This window comes from Myotis daubentonii, chromosome 11 (assembly GCF_963259705.1).
Source record: "Myotis daubentonii chromosome 11, mMyoDau2.1, whole genome shotgun sequence".
Lineage (NCBI taxonomy): Eukaryota > Metazoa > Chordata > Mammalia > Chiroptera > Vespertilionidae > Myotis > Myotis daubentonii.
This window is the reverse complement of record NC_081850.1, coordinates 50,959,256-50,979,568: the sequence shown is the minus strand read 5'-3', so window position 1 is coordinate 50,979,568 and position 20,313 is coordinate 50,959,256. Positions and strand designations below refer to the sequence as shown.

General features: G+C 41.1%; 3 protein-coding genes across 7 annotated transcripts in view; 2 read left to right on the top strand and 1 right to left on the bottom strand.

Annotated features, from left to right (window-relative positions):
* Positions 1 to 86: 86 nt before the first annotated feature.
* On the bottom strand, positions 87 to 918 carry SMIM27 (small integral membrane protein 27). Its single transcript, XM_059657114.1, has 2 exons — positions 727 to 918; positions 87 to 359 (listed from the first exon to the last, which is right to left on the bottom strand). The coding sequence occupies exons 1-2, from the start codon at positions 769 to 771 to the stop codon at positions 246 to 248; spliced, it is 159 nt and encodes a 52-aa protein (XP_059513097.1). The 5' UTR covers positions 772 to 918; the 3' UTR covers positions 87 to 245.
* TOPORS (TOP1 binding arginine/serine rich protein, E3 ubiquitin ligase) lies at positions 632 to 9,609 on the top strand. 2 transcript variants are annotated; one of them, XM_059657100.1, is made up of 3 exons: positions 632 to 772; positions 2,600 to 2,794; positions 6,357 to 9,609. In XM_059657100.1, exons 1-3 carry the CDS (start codon positions 770 to 772, stop codon positions 9,285 to 9,287), a joined length of 3,129 nt encoding a protein of 1,042 aa, XP_059513083.1. In that variant the 5' UTR covers positions 632 to 769; the 3' UTR covers positions 9,288 to 9,609. The 2 variants fall into 2 exon arrangements, with proteins under 2 accessions (XP_059513083.1, XP_059513084.1); XM_059657101.1 differs by lacking the exon at positions 2,600 to 2,794 and having other exon boundaries at positions 638 to 772.
* Positions 639 to 20,313, top strand: part of RIGI (RNA sensor RIG-I) — a 59,709-nt gene continuing 40,034 nt past the window's right edge. For 2 of the 4 annotated variants that reach the window (XM_059657103.1, XM_059657102.1), the window contains exon 1: positions 14,587 to 14,817. In XM_059657103.1, the coding sequence (XP_059513086.1) occupies positions 14,712 to 14,817 (106 nt within the window). In that variant the 5' untranslated portion in view covers positions 14,587 to 14,711. Of the gene's footprint in view, positions 773 to 2,660; positions 2,795 to 14,586; positions 14,818 to 20,313 lie in introns of those variants that run through there. The other 2 variants (XM_059657105.1, XM_059657104.1) reach the window with 2 other exon arrangements.

Sequence of the window (20,313 nt, the reverse complement as noted above, 5' to 3'; positions counted from 1 at the left end):
AATCATGTCATTTCATCTATGATCTGATACTCAAAGGCTGTCAGATCTAGGTTGCTTTGTTATATGAGAACTTAAAAGTACACGTATTGGAAAAGTTAGCACATTCATGGTTTATTATAAAGGACTGTATGCAATAATAAATTTGAAAACTTTATATTATGGATTTTACTTTAAATATAGACATGTGTCAGGTAAGCTTAAAGTGAAGTATTTGCATAGAATAAAATCTAGAGGAATTAAAAATTTCATTCATTCCCGAATATTTTGTCAGGGTATTTCTTCCTTAGTTGTCGCCGAGCGGCTACTGTCGATGCATAGATGACATATCCCCAGGAAAGTAATACGATCGCGAGGAGCACCTAAAAAATATAAATGAATGAATAAATAAAAAATTAAATAAAAATGCAAGAGGGGGAGTAACAGCAAAAATTTCACTGTGGGTAGGGCTTCCTCGCTGCCCTCTCCCCATTGGTTGCCATGTACGTTGCTAAGGTGGAAATTACAGTAACCAACGAATAAATGGAATTCCGGAGGCGAATCCACCCACTGTCCTGACGTAAGAAGCGGAAGAGCGTGTCCTCCAGGAAGAGGCGGAGTCCGGGGAGGGAGTGGAGAGCTTAATTCAGGAATGGGTCTTGGGGTTTCTGGGCGCTGAAGGAATACGGGGGCTTCCGCCCGGGGGCGAGGGAGCCGACACCGTGGAGCCTCGCCAGACCCGGGACCTACCACGGAATAAATCCGGTCCAGGGTGCGGCGACTCACTGGCCTCATGGTAAGGAGACCACGGCGATCCGCGGGAACGGGCAGGCCTGCCGGCCTAGAGTGACCTCCGGGGCGGCGGCTGTCGGGCGGCGGCGGCGGCGGCGGCGGCGGCGGCCATCCTACATCCGGGCACGAGCGCCCGCCCCCTCGCCTCCAGGGGCCTTTCCCGAGCGCGGGGCGGCTCTTCCGCCCGGAGCGGGGGCGGGCTTACGGACCGCGGGCCTTGCCCGCCTTTCCGGCCGGGATTAGACCAACGAGAACAGGATTTCAGTGGCCTTTTTGGCCGTTTAGAGAGTTAGGCGCACCTCGTCGGCGGGTTCTTTCAGTTGCAGTGCAGTTTAATGCAAGGTAATGTACCGTCTTGTGCATTTTAACGTGTATTTGAAAAACTAATACGTATTTCAAACATGACACCGGCGTCTAACTCTGGAAGGATTAACGTTTCCTCTTGCATCTGTTCCCACCTCATATTGAGAGTCTTTCGTATATTTATCGTTGGCGGAAACAATACCACCCACATGTATGTAACAGTGACAAATCGTTGTGGGGATCCCTGTTAACTGAGCCCTTCTTCAAGAAACAAAACGTCTTTGATAACGCAGTGCCTGGTTTAATGTAAATGGTAACTTCTCCGAAGTAACGTGGCCTCCGTGCCCGGCACACTGCCTGCCAGTCAGCCCGTGTTTGCTGCGCTGGAACGTGAGCGCGTGTCACATACGAGGCAGGAGGACGGCGGTTTGGCCCGCGCGGCTGCACCGGGGCGACCCCACGGCGTCGGGGACGCTGGCGGCCGAGGCCGGGCAGTGGGCCGCGCCGGGCGCAGCGCTCTCCCTCGTCCATCTCCGAGCTCATCAAACAATGGGGTCTTAACCCTGACCCGGGGGTGGGAAAAGGGGGAAGCCGTCTTGATAGGAAAACGGTCTATTTGGCGGAGATTTCAAGGCCATGTCCGCAGGCTGGCTCCTGTGTATCCCGACTGGACTAGCGCTTTCTGTCTGAAGACTGTAGCTGCTGGTTGGGCCCTGGCTTTGGGTTCCAGTCACATCTCCGTGTTATTTTCTAGAGTCTAGGAGGACCTAGACCTAGGAGGTCAAGTGACTTCACCTCCTTGTCACTCAGTTCCTTTACACACCAGACCAGTGGTTCTCAACCTTCCTAATGCCGCGACTCTTTAATACAGCTCCTCACGTTGTGGTGACCCCCCAACCATAAAGTTATTTTCGTTGCTACTTCGTAACTGTAATTTTGCTACTGTTATGAATCGTAAATACCTGATATGCAGGATGTATTTTCATTGTTACAAATTGAACATAATTAAAGCATAGTGGTCAATCACAAAAACAATATGTAATTATATATGTTTTCCGATGGCCTTAGGCGACCCCTGTGAGAAGGGTCGTTTGACCCCCAAAGGGGTCCCGACCCACAGGCTGAGAACCGCTGCTCTAGAGTCTTTTAGTAACTGCTCGCCAAGTTTGGTGAGGTTTGGAGGAGACCAGCTAGTTATCGTGTTTCCCTGCCAAGTTAGGAGCGAACGTTAAATTACTGCCTTTGTAACCTCCAGAGATTAGCATCGAGGTCGGTGATGGGGAGGGAGCTTTGGGTTTTCTGCCCGGGAGGGTGGGCGGCGGGCTACCCTCCAGGAACGCGGTGGGTGGGTGGGTGGGGGGGGGAAGGGCCTAGCGCACCTGGCTCCGCCCTCGGTGCCGGCGCCCTCCTACTGCGCATGCGTCACGCGGGCGGGTGTTTTGTTTTGACGCGCGGGGGGCGTTGGGGTGGGCTGGGCTCTTGCCGCCGCCTCCCAGCTACTATTGGTGATGAGCGCTTTACGTCACAGGGGTCGCAACAGCCGCCGGGGTCTCCGCTGTCTCGCGAGGAGGGTGAAGCGCCCCCGCACGCCCCGACGCCGGAGGGTCCGCGGAGAAGTCGCCGGGTACGCCTTCGCGGATCCTGCCGTCACCGACCTGGCTTCCTCGGCCGTCGGGAGCTGGCCACCAGTGCCCCAGCCCGGCATTCGCCGACCTTCTCCGAGGTGAGTGAGGTCGGGAACAATGGGGCGCGGGGGTCGGAAGGGCAGGGCGAGCCGGAGCTCCCAGAGGGAGGCCGGTAGACTCCGTAGACTCGGGAGCTGAGAGGCCGTCCGGGCCTCGGCGGGCACGGCGGGACACCTGCAGCGCACCTGTGGGTCGGTGCTGGGGCGGGGAGGGCGACAAGCCGAGCCGTGTCCTGGAAAGACCTTGGTCTCTGAGGGATGGGGGCACCAGCACTAAATGTTCGAGTCTGAACCGTGGCGTTTCCACTCTCAGAGGTGTGACGGACGGATTCTCTAACCAGCGGTTCTCAACCTGTGGGTCGCGACCCTTTCACCGGGGTCGCCTAAGACCATCGGAAAACACATATAATTACATATTGTTTTTGTGATTAATCACTCTGCTTTAATTATGTTCAATTTGTAACAATGAAATTGGGGGTCACCACAACATGAGGAACTGTATTAAAGGGTCGCGGCATTAGGAAGGTTGAGAACCACTCTAACCTCTCTGAGCCTGTGTGTAAAATGGGAATAACAGTATTTTAGTTCGTTGTGATAATGTAATGCACGTGGTGATTGTGTTAGATCCTGGCCGGTGGCAGTTCTCAACCAAAGGAAGCGTGGACATAGTCCGTGCCTGATGGAGTTGTCCGTGCAGTGTTAGACACCGTGGGCCGGCTGCCCAGTCAGTCAGTGTGGCTCCTCGTGGCCCGCAGTTTCCTACACTGGAAGGGGGCGGGACTGAGATGAGGCATAGTGACTTAGTGAATAGAAGTGGAAAGTGAATGGAAGTTTTGGTAGGTAATTTAATTGTGGTGAAGATTGGGGGTGAGATTCGTTTGTTTTTAATCAGTGACATGCAAAACTATAGTCAACCAATGGCCCTGGCTGGTGTCGCTCAGTTGGTTCACCGGAAGGTTGCCAGTTGGATTCCTAGTCAGGGCACATGCCCAGGTTTCGGCTCGAACCTGGCAGCTGATCGATGTTTCTTTTTTCCTCTCCCTTGCTCTCTCTAAAAGTCAATTTAAAAAACCTTTTAAAAAAAGAATCAACCAATGAATGTATAAATAAGTGGAACAACAAATAGATGCTTCTCTTTTCCTTCCTCTCTCTCTAAAATCAATAAATAGAAAATTAGAAACAATGTATTTAAAAGTCTAATAACCCCTTTATTATATAGAGAGCAGGGATGGGGAACCTCTCGTATAAGCCCCTCGAGATCATTTGGTCTGTCTCTGCCAAGGCATTAGGGGTATGTTAATTCAATGTTTGACCAATTATAGCAGGCTAATTTTTTTAGTTGTGCCTTATCCTAAAGGTTTGTTGTCTGTTATTTTTTCCTGAGTAGGACAATAAAAAATAGACATAGGAGGAAATGCTGAGAAATGTATGCAATATTAAGGTTTCAGAATGTAAATATGTTGACAGAAAAACGATTGGTGTTCTATATTTATGATTCTATTCTTTTAAGGACAGTGGTGATTTTTGCATTTCCACTGTAGAAAATAGAAAACTAGAAATAGTTGGACCCCTTGAAGAAACTTGTTCAGCACTGAGTTCCTATTAAGTTACTGCTCTGAGAAAGTTAAGATGCCCTAGATGAGCACATTTAATGTGAAATCTATGATGAAATACTTTACAATTTCAGAGTTTTGTTGTGGGGTTTGTTTGTTTTTGTTAGAACTTGGTGTAACCAATGAGTCTATTGTTTAGAAAATCACAGTTCTGTTATTTGACTAACTTGACAGTAGCTGACTAGTGGTGGGAGTTCCTGTAATAGAGGAGTAGAGAAAGATGAGTAATAATCTAGGCCACTTGTCTCAGTGATTGAGCATCAACCTATGAATTAGGTGGTTAAGGTTCAATTCCTGGCATGCAGGGGGCAGCCAATCAATGATTCTCTCCCATCATTGATGCTGCTCTCTTTATCCCTCTTCCTTACTCTTCTCTAAAATCAATTAAAAAAAATTTTTTTAAGATTAATAATAGGCTCAGGAAAACGTAAAGGAAGAAACTAATATTTAACATATATAAAATGATTTGTGTAAAATGCAGCTAGATGAATTTTATAAGATAATAAAGCTAAAATGTAATGCAAATTAGATTTCAGCTCTGGCAAATTCATTTGTTAAGTTATAGACAATATAAACTGATGAATTTAAAATAAACAAACCTAATCTTTAAGATTCTGATGATCCTTGTGGGAAAGATAATAAGGGAAAGGGACTGAAAGCATAATTCAGGACACATTTTGGCTGACTTTTGATTAAATAAAAAGGCTAAGAAAGGCTGTTTAAGGGGGTTGAAAGGAAATCAGTGATTAACTGACTATAATAGCATAGTAACAATAGTGTAGTAATAATAATCACAGCATAATAATATTTAGTGAGCATTTGCTGTGAGCCATGTACTGCCCTTGGGTGGTTTTACATTTAGTATTTAATTTAATTTTCACTAAAAGTCCTTTTTGTATTTAAAAGAATATTTCACTAAAAAACACAGAATTGGTTTAAACAGGTGAACTTTCTGGTATGCAAATTATCTCACTAATGCTTTTTTTTTAAGTTCAAGTATAGTTGACATACAATATTATTTTTCAGGTGTACAATATAGTAATTCAACATTTATATATCTACTATGTGATTACCACAATAAGCCTAGTAACCACCTGTCACCATAGAAAGTTATTACTAAAGCTATTTTTAAAGGTGCATATACAACACCACAAATAAATCAGTAGTCTATATTATTTGTGGTATGTATATGAAAGATATAAACTATACATAGAAATAACACCAACTGAGGACTTTCATGTTTTGGGGTCTTTGTTTTCTACAGAGGATAGGAGGATACATAAGGGAGATTTTTTTAGAAATCTGGACTAACCAGAGAAAATGCTGTTAAATCTGAGTGGTAGATACATGGATTCTTGGAATATTTTTCTTTGTACTTTTTTGTATATATCAAATATTTCTCATTATTTTTTAAAAATTTATTTTTATTGATTTCAGAGAGGAAGGGAAACGGGGAGAGTGATAGAAACATCAGTGATGAGAGAGACTCATTGATCGGCTGTCTCCTGCATGTCTCCTACTGGGGACGGAGCCCGCAACCTGGGCATGTGACCTTGACTGGAATTGAACCCAGCATCTTTCAGTCCGCAGGCTGACACTATCCAGTGAGCCAAACCAGCTAGGGCTAAATTATTTTTTAAAAGAATAACAGAGTGTTATATAATATTTTGAGAGCTTATTATGTACTAGGCACCTTTTCTAAGGGTTTTTTACATCTTCACAAACCCTGTGATGCAGTAATCTACAGATGAAATTAAAGCATAGAGATAGTAACTTGTACAGGCATACTGCTAGTATGGACTCAGGATTCAAACCCAGACAATTTATCTTTTGAACTTGTACTTAAGTATTATGTTAGTAGGTTACACTGCCCCTTTAAAGATAATGAAATACTGAACTATTTTCACCAAAGTATGTTTGTATTTTTTTTGCAAGTTTGGTCATTTCTCTTTTACAGGATTATTGATGCAAATTTTTCCCTTTTACAGGTAATGGCATCAGCAGCTAAGGAATATAAAATGGACAACTTTTCACCTAAAGCTGGCACTAGCAAATTGCAACAGACAGTACCAGCTGATGCATCTCCTGATTCTAAGTGTCCTATTTGTTTGGATAGATTTGATAACGTGTCTTACTTAGATCGCTGTTTACATAAGTTCTGTTTTCGCTGTGTACAAGAGTGGTCTAAAAACAAAGCTGAATGTCCGCTATGTAAACAGCCCTTTGATTCTATTTTCCATTCTGTGAGGGCAGAAGATGACTTCCAAGAGTACGTCCTAAGGCCTTCATCATGTAATGGTTCTTTTGCCACCCCTGATGGTCGAAGATTTCGCTATCGTACAACTATGACAAGAGAACGAAATGCTTTTTATTCACCCAGTAGAACCATGAATAGAAGAACAACTACTCCACCAGATAGTGGAGTATTATTTGAAGGGTTAGGCATTTCTACAAGACCCAGAGATGGTGAAATTTCTCAATTTATGAGACAGATTCCAAGGAGGCCAACTACTACAGATGAAAGATCTTTGCGGAAAATTCAAGAGCAAGATATTATTAATTTTAGGCGAACTCTCTATCGAGCTGGTGCTCGTGTTAGAAATATTGAAGATGGTGGTCGCTACAGGGATATTTCAGCTGAATTTTTCCGTAGAAATCCAGCTTGTCTTCACAGATTAGTCCCCTGGTTAAAACGCGAACTTACAGTTCTTTTTGGAGCTCATGGATCTTTAGTAAATATAGTACAGCACATCATTATGAGTAATGTTACTCGCTATGACTTGGAGAGTCAGGCATTTGTGTCTGATTTAAGGCCATTTTTACTTAATCGGACTGAGCATTTTATACATGAATTCATCAGCTTTGCTAGGTCTCCTTTTAACATGGCAGCCTTTGATCAGCATGCTAATTATGATTGCCCTGCTCCTTCCTACGAAGAAGGTAGCCATTCGGATTCTTCTGTCATAACAATCTCCCCAGATGAGGCTGAGACCCGAGAGATGGATGTTAATGTGGCCACTGTCAGTCGGGCACCATGGGATGACGAGACGCCAGGGCCATCTTACTCAAGCTCAGAGCAAGTACATGCTGTCATGTCTTCCCTTTTAAATACTTCTGATAGTTCAGATGAAGAACTTGTAACAGAAAGAGCCACATCTCAGATACAGGAAGTACAAACCAATGAGGACCTAAATAATGACAGTGATTCTTCTTCAGATAATTGTGTCATTGTTGGGTTTGTTAAGCCACTAGCTGAGAGGACTCCAGAACTTGTTGAACTGTCCTCGGATTCTGAGGAATTAGGCTCTTATGAGAAAATGGAGACTGTGAAGACACAAGAACAAGAACAATCTTACAGTTCTGGTGATAGTGATGTTAGCAGATGTTCATCTCCACGCTATGTCCTTGGAAAGGATGAGCAAATAAATAAAGGTCATTGTGATTCCAGTACAAGAATCAAGTCAAAGAAGGAAGAGAAACAATGTACATCATTGTCCTCTCCCAGAGACCTGAGCTCATCTGTCAGAGTAGACAGAGTATATTCCCCATATAACCATAGACACAGAAGGAGAGGAAGATCGAGAAGTTCAGATTCACGTTCCCAGAGTAGAAGTGGGCATGATCAGAAGAATCGTAGAAGGCATCATGGAAAGAAAAGAATGAAAAGAAAACGATCCAGAAGCAGGGAGAGTAGTAAACCTAGAAGTAGAAGAGACAAAAAAAGATCAAGAACTAGAGATAGTAGTTGGTCGAGAAAAAGCCAAACTCTTTCTCTAAGTAGTGAAAGCACAAGCAGATCAAGATCTCGTAGCAGTGATCATAGTAAAAGAAGATCACAGAGCAGAACTAGAGATCATTATTATTTAAAAAATAATTATGGAAGGAGATATAAGTGGGAGTATACTTACTATAGTAGAAACAAGGATAGAGATGGCTATGAATCATCTTACAGGAGGAGAACTCTGTCTAGAGCTCATTATTCCAGACAATCTTCAAGTCCAGAATTTAGAATTCAATCCTTTTCTGAAAGAACAAATGCTAGGAAAAAAAATAATCACAGTGAAAGAAAATATTACTACTATGAAAGGCACAGGTCAAGGAGCCTATCTAGTAATAGATCAAAGACTGCATCTACAGGGCCGGACCGGGTAAGAAATGAAAAGCCTGGAGGGAAACGAAAATACAAAACACGACATTTGGAGGGTACTAACGAAGTGGCTCAACCATCTCGTGAGTTTACTTCTAAAGTAAAGGAAGGTCATTGCCAAAAATCATCATCAAAATTGTGTGGAAATTATAAAAATGAGAGTGATAGTTTTTCAGATAGCCGATTATCAGACAGAGACACAAAACACAAGAAGAGGAAAAGGAGGACCCGGAGCCTAAGTGTAGAGATAATTTATGAAGGGAAAGCTACTGATACAAATAGACATCATAAAAAGAAAAAGAAGAAACATAAGAAGAAGCATAAGAAACACCATGGAGATAGTGCTTCACATTCCCCAGTTGTAATTACCATTGACAGTGATAGTGATAAGGATTCTGAAGTAAAGGAGGATACAGAATGTGACAATAGTGGTCCTCAAGACCCTCTACAAAGTGAATTTTTGGCTCCTTTGGAAACATTTGAAACTGAAGATATAGTTACAATAGAAGATGAAGTCAGTGTTCTGGACAAAGAGTGTGATATTACCACTCTTAACGACTTAAATAATGCCAACAAAACTGTAGATAATATTCCACTCCAGCCAGCTTCACTTGAACAAACTCTCAATGTAAGAGAAGAGAGCACCTTTGCTGCTGATTTGGAGAACCAGCCCAGAAATGTGTCTATTCACACTGAGTCATCAAGGCAATTGTCATCTCCACGGAAATCATTAATGCCAGTATGTCTTGGTGGAGACTATGATATATCTTAAAACTGCCAAAGCACCTCATTGAGAATTCTGATGCTATAAAAAGAAGAAAAAGGAAAAGTGTCATCTATTGCAATCTATATAAAGATGAGTTTTGGTGAAAACTTTTCCCCCTTAAAAATATTTTGTGATTTATTTTTTTTTATGTGTTAAAAATTTGTAAAAATTATTTGTTCAAAAAGTATGTCGCACCCTCAAATATGCACTTTTAAGTGAAGAAATTGTTATTGCTAGCAGTTTATTTAAAACTTGGGATCCTTTTTAAATAAAAATATATAATTTTAGAAGTTATTTCATAAAGCCATATGGTATTGACAATTTTAAAGTAGAGTATTTTTGAATTTTTTTTTCTGAGAGTTATTCTGGAAGTGTGTTATAAACTAAGAGAATCTGTTTAGATAGTCTTTATTTTTCTTCTTAAAAATTTGTATGATTCCCAACCATTACTTAAGGTTAAATTGAGACATTTAATCTGCACAGTTTATCCTCTGCCAAAAGAATAGTTTAAATATTTCTTTTATATACTTGTTTATCTGATCTGCCAGTAAAAAAGTGTATAATCAATGAAAGAAAAAAATAAACAGTAACACTTTAAAATCTAGAAATTTTCCTATATAGTGAGTGGCTGGTAAATTTTTAAGAAACTATTTTACTAAAAAATAATTAAGGATATACTTGTGTTATAAATTCTGAATTTCAGGTGAAGTGCATTTCACAATTTTATTTTAGTTATTTAACCTGATTGTGAAAAGTATAATATTTGCCTTCTACAGAAAAATGCAGTTATGTGGCATTTAGCTTACTAAAAACAAACAAAAACCCTTACCAGACTTTTACATTGGTAGTTCTTTTACACAAAGTGACTGTGTTTATGTTTTATCCAGTTTTAGAGATAAAAACTGCTCTACATCTATAGTGTGATGTAGGATTGCCAGTAAACAGCAGAACTTGGATTAAATCTAAACTTAGCCTTCAAATTTACCTTGCTACTATGTTCATTCATTGTTAACAGAAATTGGAATACTTGCTGTGTGAAGGGTTCTGTACTAGGGATTCAGTGATAGAACAAAACAGATGACATATAACTAAGTTCTCTGGTGAGAAAGTATAATTTGCTCTAAAAGCATACAATAGGGCTCTACTCTCAAGTGGAAGTGATGGTTGAACTGAAATCCAGTAAATAGGTAGACATGGAGTTGTTATGAAAGGAAAAGATGTGCAAAGGTCCAAAGGCAGAAGGGAAGCCTGAAGTAGTCCAAGACTGGGTTAGCTAAAGGCCAAAGACTTTGGGGCCAAGCTTTGTAGGCCATGTTTAGAGTTTGTGTTTATCTTAAGGGCAGTAGGAAACTGGTTTAAAATGACAAGAATCTAACATTGATTTGATAATTTTTAATAAGTTCAGAAATTGATGACAAATTATGGGAAGACTAGTTGACCAAGGACTATATTTTAAAATTATAAAATGACTGTAGTTATTCTTAAGTATTCCAAACTTAATGCTATTTTATTCCACATTCTGATTTTACATGATGTTTTCAGTTAAACACAATGAAACCCCATCTTAATACATGGTACCATCACACCCCTAAATGTTATGCATCTAATAACAGCTATCAAATTATGGTGCAAAAACCAATAGGACGAAAGGGACAAATGGACAAATATCCATAGTTGGAGATTTTAACACCCCCTGTCAGTACTTGACAGAACAGGTAGACAGAAAGTATTAATGTAGGCGACTAGAGCCAACTGTAACTTAACCTAATTGATATTTATAAAGCATTACCCAAGAACTGCAACATAAATATTCTTAAATGATGATCCAGTCTATATGCTGGGCTATAAAACAAGTTTCAATAAATTTCAGAAGATCAAAGTCTTAAAACATAATGAACATCTCAACACTAAAATCAGAAGTCAATAACCCTCAAATGTTTAGGAAATTCCCAATATTTGAAAAATACACACACTTCTATAATTAACTCATAGGTTAAAGAAGAAATCACAGGAATAATATACACTAAAAAGGAATGACATTGAAAACAGCATAATATCAAGTGATGGGGATGCTAGAACTCAGCTGAGAAGGGAAATTTTAGCCTCAAATACTTATATTGGAAAGAAAAATGTATAAAATTGGTCATCTAAACTTACACCTTAACAAACTAGTAAAAGCAAATTAAACCCAAAGGAAGTAAGAGAAAAGAATAATGATTAGAAATGTATTAAATAGAAAATAAAATAATTTTTTTAAAGTATCAAAGTCAAAGTTGGTTTTTTGAAAAAATAAAAATTATTAAATTCTTGGCAACACTGATTTTTTGATCAGTAGGAATATAAAAATAACTATGCCAGTAAATTTAATAATTTAGAGAAAATGGTCAAATTCCTTAAAAAGCACAACTTACCAAAACTGACTTGATAAAATTTAAAATCAGAATTGCTGTATATCTAGTAAAGAAATTGAATCAAGGTATCTTCAAAGAAAACTCCAAGCCAAATAGTTTCGTTGTGAATTCTCTTAAACATTTAAGAAGTATTACACTCTTGACCAGCATAATCCTTACATTATAAGAAAAATAGACCAATATCTCTTATTAGCACACAAAAAAAATAGCTAATTGAATTAAAAATGCTATATCATGACCAAATGGGATTTATCCCAGAGATTAGGTTGAATCAATGAAATTCGCCCTGGTTGGTTTGGCTCAGTGAATAGAGCGTCAGCCTGAGGACTGAAGGGTCCCGGGTTCCGGGTTCGATTCTGGTCAAGGGCACATGCCTGGGTTGCAGGCTTAATCCCCAGTGGGGGGCATGCAGGAGGCAGCCTACCAATGATTCTCTCTTATCATTGATGTTTCTGTCTCCCTCTCCCTCTCTAAAATCAATAAATATATATTTTTAAAAAATCAATGAAATTCACTTTGTTCATTAATATATGATCACCTCAATTGATGCGAAAAAAACCACATTTGGCCCTAGCCGGTTTGGCTTAGTGGATAGAGCATCAGCCTGCACACTGAAGGGTCCCGTGTTTGATTTGGGTCAAGGGCACATGCCCAGGTTCCAGGCTCCACCCCCATTAAGGAGTGTGCAGGAGGAGGCTGATGGATGATTCTCTCTCATCATTGATGTTTCTATCTCTCCCTGAAATCAATAAAAATACATTTTTAAAAAATTTGAAAAATTCAACACCCATTTATGATAAAAGCAGAGTAAACCTGGAATAAAAGAATATCAATCTGATAAAGGGCATCTGAGAAAAACCTATGCCCAACATTGTAATTAAAGTGAAACAGATCATTTCCCTGCTGGAATTAGTAATAAGGATGTCACCCCCTCACCACTTTAATTCAACTTGCTATTGGAGGTCATGGGTGGTGTAATGAGGGAACAAAATACAGGACATAAAGATTGGAAAGGAGCCCTAGCTGGTTTGGCTCAGTGGATAGAGTTGGCCTGCAGACTGAGGGTGCTGGAGTTCGATTCTGGTCAAGGGCACATGCCCCGGTTGCAGACTCAATACCCAGTAGGGGGCGTGCAGGAAGCAGTTGATTACTGATTCTCATTGTTGATGTTTCTGTTTCCCTCTCCCTCTCTGAAATCAATAAAATATTTTAAAAATTTTTTAAAAGATTGGAAAGGAAGAAGTAAAAACCATGTATTCACAAGTTACATGACTATTTACCTAGGAAAATTTAAGGAATCTACAGAACAATTCCTAGACCCAATAAGTGAATTTAGCAGTGTTGCATAAAACAAGGTAAAAACAAACAAACTTGTATTTCTATCTACTATCAACAAACAATTTGAAAATGAAACCTTAGAAACAATTCTATTTAGAGTAGCATTAAAGAACATAAAATAGTTAAGGGAGAGAAACATTGATCAGCTACCTCCCTCATGCACCCCAACCCAGTATGTGCCCTGACACCGGGGATCAAACTGGCCACCTTTTGGTATACAGGACAGCACCCCAACCAACTGAACCACACTGGCCAGGGCAAAACCTGTACTGTTAAAACTTAAAATACTACTGAAAGTATAGAAAACAAATTCATAGATTAGAATTCAATGTTGTTAAAATGTCAATTCTCCCAAAGTTTATCTATAGGTTCAATGCAGTCCTGGTCAAAATCCTAATCACCTGTGTGTGTGTGTGTGTGTGTGTGTGTGTGGGTGTGTGTGGCAAGCGGGGGAAATTGACATTTATTCTTATGTCATAACAAAATGCAGAGATCCAGTATAATCTTTACAAAGCAGAATAAAGCAGTGTCAGCGCACAAATGGAACTAATTAGAGTTAAAAATACACCTGCATACATAGTCTTTTTTTTTTTTTTACAAAGGTGCCAAAGCTATTCAATGGGAGCAGAAAAAATTTTCAACAAATGAAATACTTTGTGCTGTAACAATTAGAAGTAAAAAATGAAACATTGACCCCCTACCTCATAGCACAACAAAATTAATTTGAAATTATCATAGACCCAACTGTCAAAGAAATAAAAGACAAAGAATACCTTAATGACCTAGGAGTAGGCAAAGATTTATTAGAAGACACAAAAAGCAGTACACAGAGAAAAAACTGAAGTTTGGATTTCACAAAAACAAACTTTTGCTCAAGACAACTTTAAGAAAATTAACCGGTAAATCACAGACTAGGAGAAGACATTGGGATACATATATTTGACAATGGGCTTGTTTCCAGAATAAATAAATAATAAACCTGTAAATCTATAATACTAACAAAAACCACTCAGGCAAAACCGAGGAGCAAATGCTTCACACACCAAAAAAAAAAAAAAAAAAAAAAAAAAGTGGCCAATAAGTACATGAGAATGTGCCCAACATCATTATCGAGGAGTTAAAAATTAGAACCACAATACACCAAGTTACATAAACAAGAAAACTGGCCAGGGTGTGTATTTACTGGGTGTGTATCTAGTTCCTTCCTCTTACTCTACCGGTGGGAATGCAAGTGGTAAGGATCTGGGAAAACAGGTGGCAGTTTCCTGTGAAGTTAAACATACGCCCGCACAACCCGGGGGAAGCGGTTCCACTGTAAACGTTTCTGAAAACTCAGAATTGTACCCTTCAAATCTGTGCACTTTATTTAATCTAAACTTTACCCCTATATTAGCAAAACAAAAAAAAATAAGATAAAATGAAAATCAAAAAAGCAACCCCCACGGGTCCCCACAGGTGGGAAAAGCAGGGAGCTGGAGAGGAAAGGAAACCGCGTGGGGAAGGCGGGGCGGGGAGGCTGCGCCCTGGCGTTGCCCTGCCCCTCTCCGCTAGTTGCGGTTTCGATTTCCCCGGCAGCTCTGCCTCTCCCCGCCGGCATCCTGAAAAAGCAACTCCTGCTCGCTGTGCGCTTTAAAAGTGGGGCGCTGGTGAGGAGGGTCTTTGCGGGAGCCCAGCTGCAGGCATGACGGCCGAGGAGCGGCGGAATCTGCACGCCTTCCGGGACTATGTCACCAAGATTCTGGACCCTACCTACATCCTGAGCTACATGGCCCCCTGGTTTAAGGAGGGTGAGTGGTCGGCAGTGGCGCCCCCCTTAGGACAGGAAACCTGTTCAGGACGTGTTTTCCCGTTGGTTTTTTTACCCCTTCTTTTAATCAACACGGGTAGACTGCTGGGAACGCGGGGTTTATGGCAAGATCCCCACAGCATTTCAGACTAGAGCAGTGGTTCCCAACGTGGGGCACATGCCCCCAGGGGGGCAATTTGATTTTGAAGGGGAGCAATTCAAGAATGAGTTATTAACAGTGAAGTTTTTGCATTTCTTGTGGTTCTAAGGGCCTCATATACAGTATGTAAATATATATTGTGATATATTTATGCATTCCAGTTTTGAAACTTTATTTGCTATTTTTTCATATCATTTCATATTATTTTTTTTTAACAATTTCTTCCTCAGTACTTCAACTGCCCTCATGTTCTTTTATTTTTCTCTTTCATGGATGTCATGTTCTTTGGAAGCTTGTTTAGACCAAGTTAATGGCCTTTTAGGCTTCCTCCACATGAATAGAAGTTCACTTTTTGAATAATAAGAATTTTATGTCGGGGGGGGGGCATCAGGATTTTAGAGATGCTTAGGTGGGGCATGGACAAAAAAAGGTTGGGAACCACTGGACTAGTGGTTGTCAGAGTTTGAGGGTGACCTTGAGTGTTGGGGGCCAGATGTAAGCTGGCAAGGTCCTTGCACCTGCAGGGGCTAGCAAGGCTGGGACCCTTATCCACACAGTTTTCCCAGACTTGTTTGGATAGCGATTATCAGTAGAATGGGAGTAACATTTGTAGAATGAGAACAGCCTTTCATAGCTTGCCAAGAAGTCTGTAACTATTTACTGAGATATGCTGTACTGAGAACTTGTTCTTCTGCTGTATCTCCCCCTTAGAGATTAAGAGGAACAAAGAACACATTCCTCTTGACAGACTTCCTATTCAGTATGTTGTGTATAAATAGGATTGTATAGCTAATAAACTCGCTTCAGTTCATCGAGAGAACTGGGGTCCTCCTGACCCCGCTTTCCTGTCTTTCTTTTCTCAATTCCCACCTCCCTGCCTCAGCCCTGCTCAACCCTGTCAGGCTGGCCCTGACACTTGAGGACCCAACTGGGGAAACTGAGTCTAAGTGAGGTGAAATGACTTACTTAGGGGTACACATCTATTTAGATTCAAAGCTGAAGAAACAAGTCGCTGTCCATTTATTTCTATTAGTAGTTATGGCTACTGTTTTGTGCTGACATCAGCGATTCAGAAATAAGATACAGGCCTTGCCTTTAAATACTTCACAGCCCACGGTGTTGGGGGTGGGACACGGGTGAGAACAGATGTACACAAATGATTACAAAACACTCAGAGCTGCAAGAAAGTTCATGCTGACTCTGCAGGTCACTTCCAAAATATCTGAAAATGTGGGAAGGAGACTTGGACTGAATGACTTTAGGCTTTAATTCAGGTGTTTCCATTCAGCTTTTGATGCATATGATGATGGATAATGGCCATTAGGTACATTTGTATTGAAATGCCTTTTTTTTAATATACTTCATGGTATATTTTATTTATTTTTACAGTGAATAATGTTTTTTTACTGATTTTTTTCTTTATTGATTAAGGTATTACATATGTGTCGTTATCCCCCCACTCCCACCCCCCCCACCCCCACCCCCCACCCCCCCATATTGAAGTGCTTTGTGCTGGAGGTAAGCACAGACTTTGGGAAACAGAAGGGAGATGGTACTGGGAGGGAATTCAGGTGAGTGGATCTGGCAATTTCTTTTCAGACTCCAAGTGCCTACATGCCTTTCCTGATGTGAGTCAGTTTTTGGAAATTGCATTAAAGCATTTGGATAACCGCCCTAACCACTTTGGCTGGGTGGATGGAGCATCAGCCTGCGGACTGAAGGGTCCCAGGTTCGATTCTGGTGAAGGGCATGTACCTGAGTTTCGGTCACATCCCCAGTAGGGGGTGTGCAGGAGGCAGCTGATCAATGTTTCTCTCTCATCGAGGTTTCTAACTCTCTTTCCCTCTCCCTTCCTCTCTGTAAAAAATCAATAAAACATATATTTTTAAAAAGCAGGTGGATAACTTTTCTGCTGATTGTCTGCAAACCAGACTACAGGCTCTGGAGTGAGGAGTGAGAGTATACCACCAACAGTGAACCTCCACTTCCTAGTTGTGCTCAGAGTGAAGTCACAAAATAACACCCTAGTGACTACAGAGTAGCTTCCGCCCCTGAAGACTGTAAGCCCATGCAAGACATTCCTTTAGAATTTCCTGGGATGGGTGAGACACTAACAGACTGGTGCGAATTCCATTCTTCCATATTGATTCAATAAACAACTCACGTGTCAGGCCTTATGCTAGCATTGGAGATAATTTACCCATACTTCTGCATATATAACCTAATAGGAAGCATCATGTTAGGACTAAGGAATTCATAGTGAATGAGATAGAAATGGTCCCTGTCTTGATTGAGATTAGAGTGCATATGTGAAGGCAGGTAACTAAATAAACAATAGATAATAAAGTGTGGCAAGTGCTTTGATGGAAAACCATAGTATGCTGTGGGAGTGCATAGGTAGGATAGTTTTTAATGCATATGTTAGATTTAATTTACAGTTACAATGCAACCACAGTAAAAATAACCAAGAGATAAGTAAAATGTCTTTAAAAATTCTAGTCTGACTGGTATGGCTCAGTGGTTAAGCATTGACCTATGAACCAGGAGGGCATGGTTCAAATCCTGGTCAAGGCACATGCCTGCGTTGCAAGCTCAATCCCCAGCGTGGGGCCTGCAGGAGGCAGCCGATCAATGATTTTCTCTCATCATTGATGTTTCTATCTCTCCCTCTCCCTTCCTCTCTGAAATCAATAAAAAAAAAAAAAATCTTTTTTAAAGATAAGTAAAACAAAAAACAAGCTGAAGAACACTATGTATATTATCTTCATTTTGAATGTTAAAGGTACCATAGAGGCTTTATTTCAAGTCCCTCACCAGAGGCAACTTTTATCATTTAGTTGGTTTGTATCTTTACTGTTCATTTCTTTTTTTTTTAATTTATCTTTATTGTTGAAAGTATTACAGATATTTCCTTTGTGTTTTTTTTCCCATTGACCCCCTTCACCCCACACCGGCCCCTCCTAGGCCTTCATCAGCTACGGTCTGTGTCCATGGGCTATGCATATGTGCATCTAAGTTCCTGGTTAATCTCTTTCCCACCCCTACAGTGCATATACATGGGTCCATAAACTTTTTGTTTTCTCCCCATCTTTTTCTGTTTTCTATTAGATTGATAAAGTTTCTATATCTCCTGTTTTTTCTCTTGGAAGCTGTGGATTCTATGGGTCAACCTTAATTGTGACAAGTATATTCTATCAGTCAGGATTCAGTCAGAGAGTGGAAACACTAATGAGGGCAAATACTGGGGAGCACACCTCGAGCAATCCGAGTCCCAAAAGCATAAGAGGAACCAGGAGTACAAGAGCTTCTTTGTTCAGAGAATTAACTATCCCAAATGTCCTCCTCCTTGCAGTGGCTATGCCCACTCTGGCCAATGATCTGTTCCCAGGTGTGACTGACAGACAAGTACCTTCCCGGGTACTTTACTGGGCATGCGTCCGTATATCCTTCTCCCTGTCCAGTCCCTTCCCCCTGCAATCTGTGGGGAACAGATCGGTGGCTCCCTGGGGAATGTAAAGCTTTAGCTTCCTGGTGAAGCTGCCCAAATGACATGCCTGTAATATCTGGCCTTCTTTGCTCCTTTGTTCTTGTTATTAATACTAGGTTAATTACAATGGTACCCAAATTAGATATGGTGATAGTTTCACAACTCTTAAAAATCATTGAATTTTATTGTTGCTAAGACAGAGAAGGAAGGCATCCCTTCCTTTCATTCAGCATACCTTTGTTGAGTATCTGTTACCTACTGTGTTCTCTTCTAATCCCTGAGAATATGATGGTTGACCATCCAGACATCTGGCTTACTCCCTTGGGATTTACATTCCATTGGCAATGTGGGGAAACGTGGAAAATTACCAAATGTCAGGCCATAATGAAGGCAACGGTTTGATTACCACCTCAGACATGGAGTTAGTGTACAAAGTGTGTATGACAACCTGCTGGTGGGTACTTTCCTGCTACCTGGCCTCACTTTTTTTCTCTTTAGCTCCTCTTGCTTTCTCTTTTCTGCCATATTGCCTACTGTCTTAGCAAGAACCTGGAAAAAGGACCATGAAAATATCTCTGTTTATTTCTAACTTTGCTTGCTGAATCCACTGTAATTGTTACTGATGCTATGGAGTGGTACTATCCTCACACTCTTAGTCCTACAGTTAATTCAGACTTTTGAACAAGAGACTATGAAAATGTTGGAAGAAGCCTTTCTTCCATCTAAACCAGAACTACCATGACTTTGCCCTTGTTGTGGGAGACTTTTTCGTATATCTGTAAGAAACTTCTTTTCTTTATAATAATCGTTTTGTTTCTCAGCTCCCTCGATGGGCTTTTCTGTGTATCCTTGGTTATAGAACTTCTTTTCAGCTAGACTTCAGGTGATTCTCAGTGATGGATCTGTAGTTTAGTTGTAATTTTGATGTGGTCGAGGGAGGAGGTAAGCACATTGTTTACCTCCTCCACCATCTTGAGCAGAAGCCAATAAACTCCTTTTCTTTAGGACTGCCTTAGAGTGTGCTCCTAGACTTCATACCAAACTAGGAGCATTTCCAGAAAGGATGGCGGGGTTGGTGAAGAATGAGCAGAGAATTTGCTGCCTTCCTGCTGTGCCTTCTATGGCTGTTTTGTTATAATTTCCATCTCCACTTCATAAATTTTGACAACCCTGTTCAGGCTTTTCTTTCAGTTATTGTCATAATTAGCTAGGTATTAATATTAATAATATGAAGAGAGCAAAGGGGAGGCCAGACATAATAAGCATGGTCATCTGGGCAGCTTCACCAGGAAACTACAGCTTCAAGCTTCCCAGGGAACCACCTGTCCATACCCTGCAGATCACTGGGGGAAGGAACCCAACAAAGAGGAAGATAAGCACATGTGCAGTGAAGTCTGGGTGTCATAGGGAAGGTCCTTGTTTGCCAGTCTACCCTGGGAAAAAGATAATTGGCTAAGGGGGTGAAGCCACTGCAAGCACATGAAGTCTTGAAGGGTTAATTGGTTAAGCTCCTGGTTACAGTCCCCAAAGAGTTCCTCTCTCTTGAGCTCTCTTGCTCTTTGACCTGCACTTGCCCACCATGAGGCCTTAAGCATGCAATGGACTGGAGCTGGGAACACAAGCTAAGCTAGCCAGATGCTGGATTGGACTGTGCTTTAATATGAAGTGGAGACTCTGGGCAGTGGCCTTAATTCTAGCCTGCTGAAGGCAAGATTGGACTTTTTCCATGGTGGGAAGGAGGGAAATGGGACATTGGAAATCTAGGGGTTCAATTCCACAGAAATAAAGATCATTCCTCCTCCCTCAAGAGTCTCAGAAAATTCATTTTCTTGCAACATCGCAGGAATTCC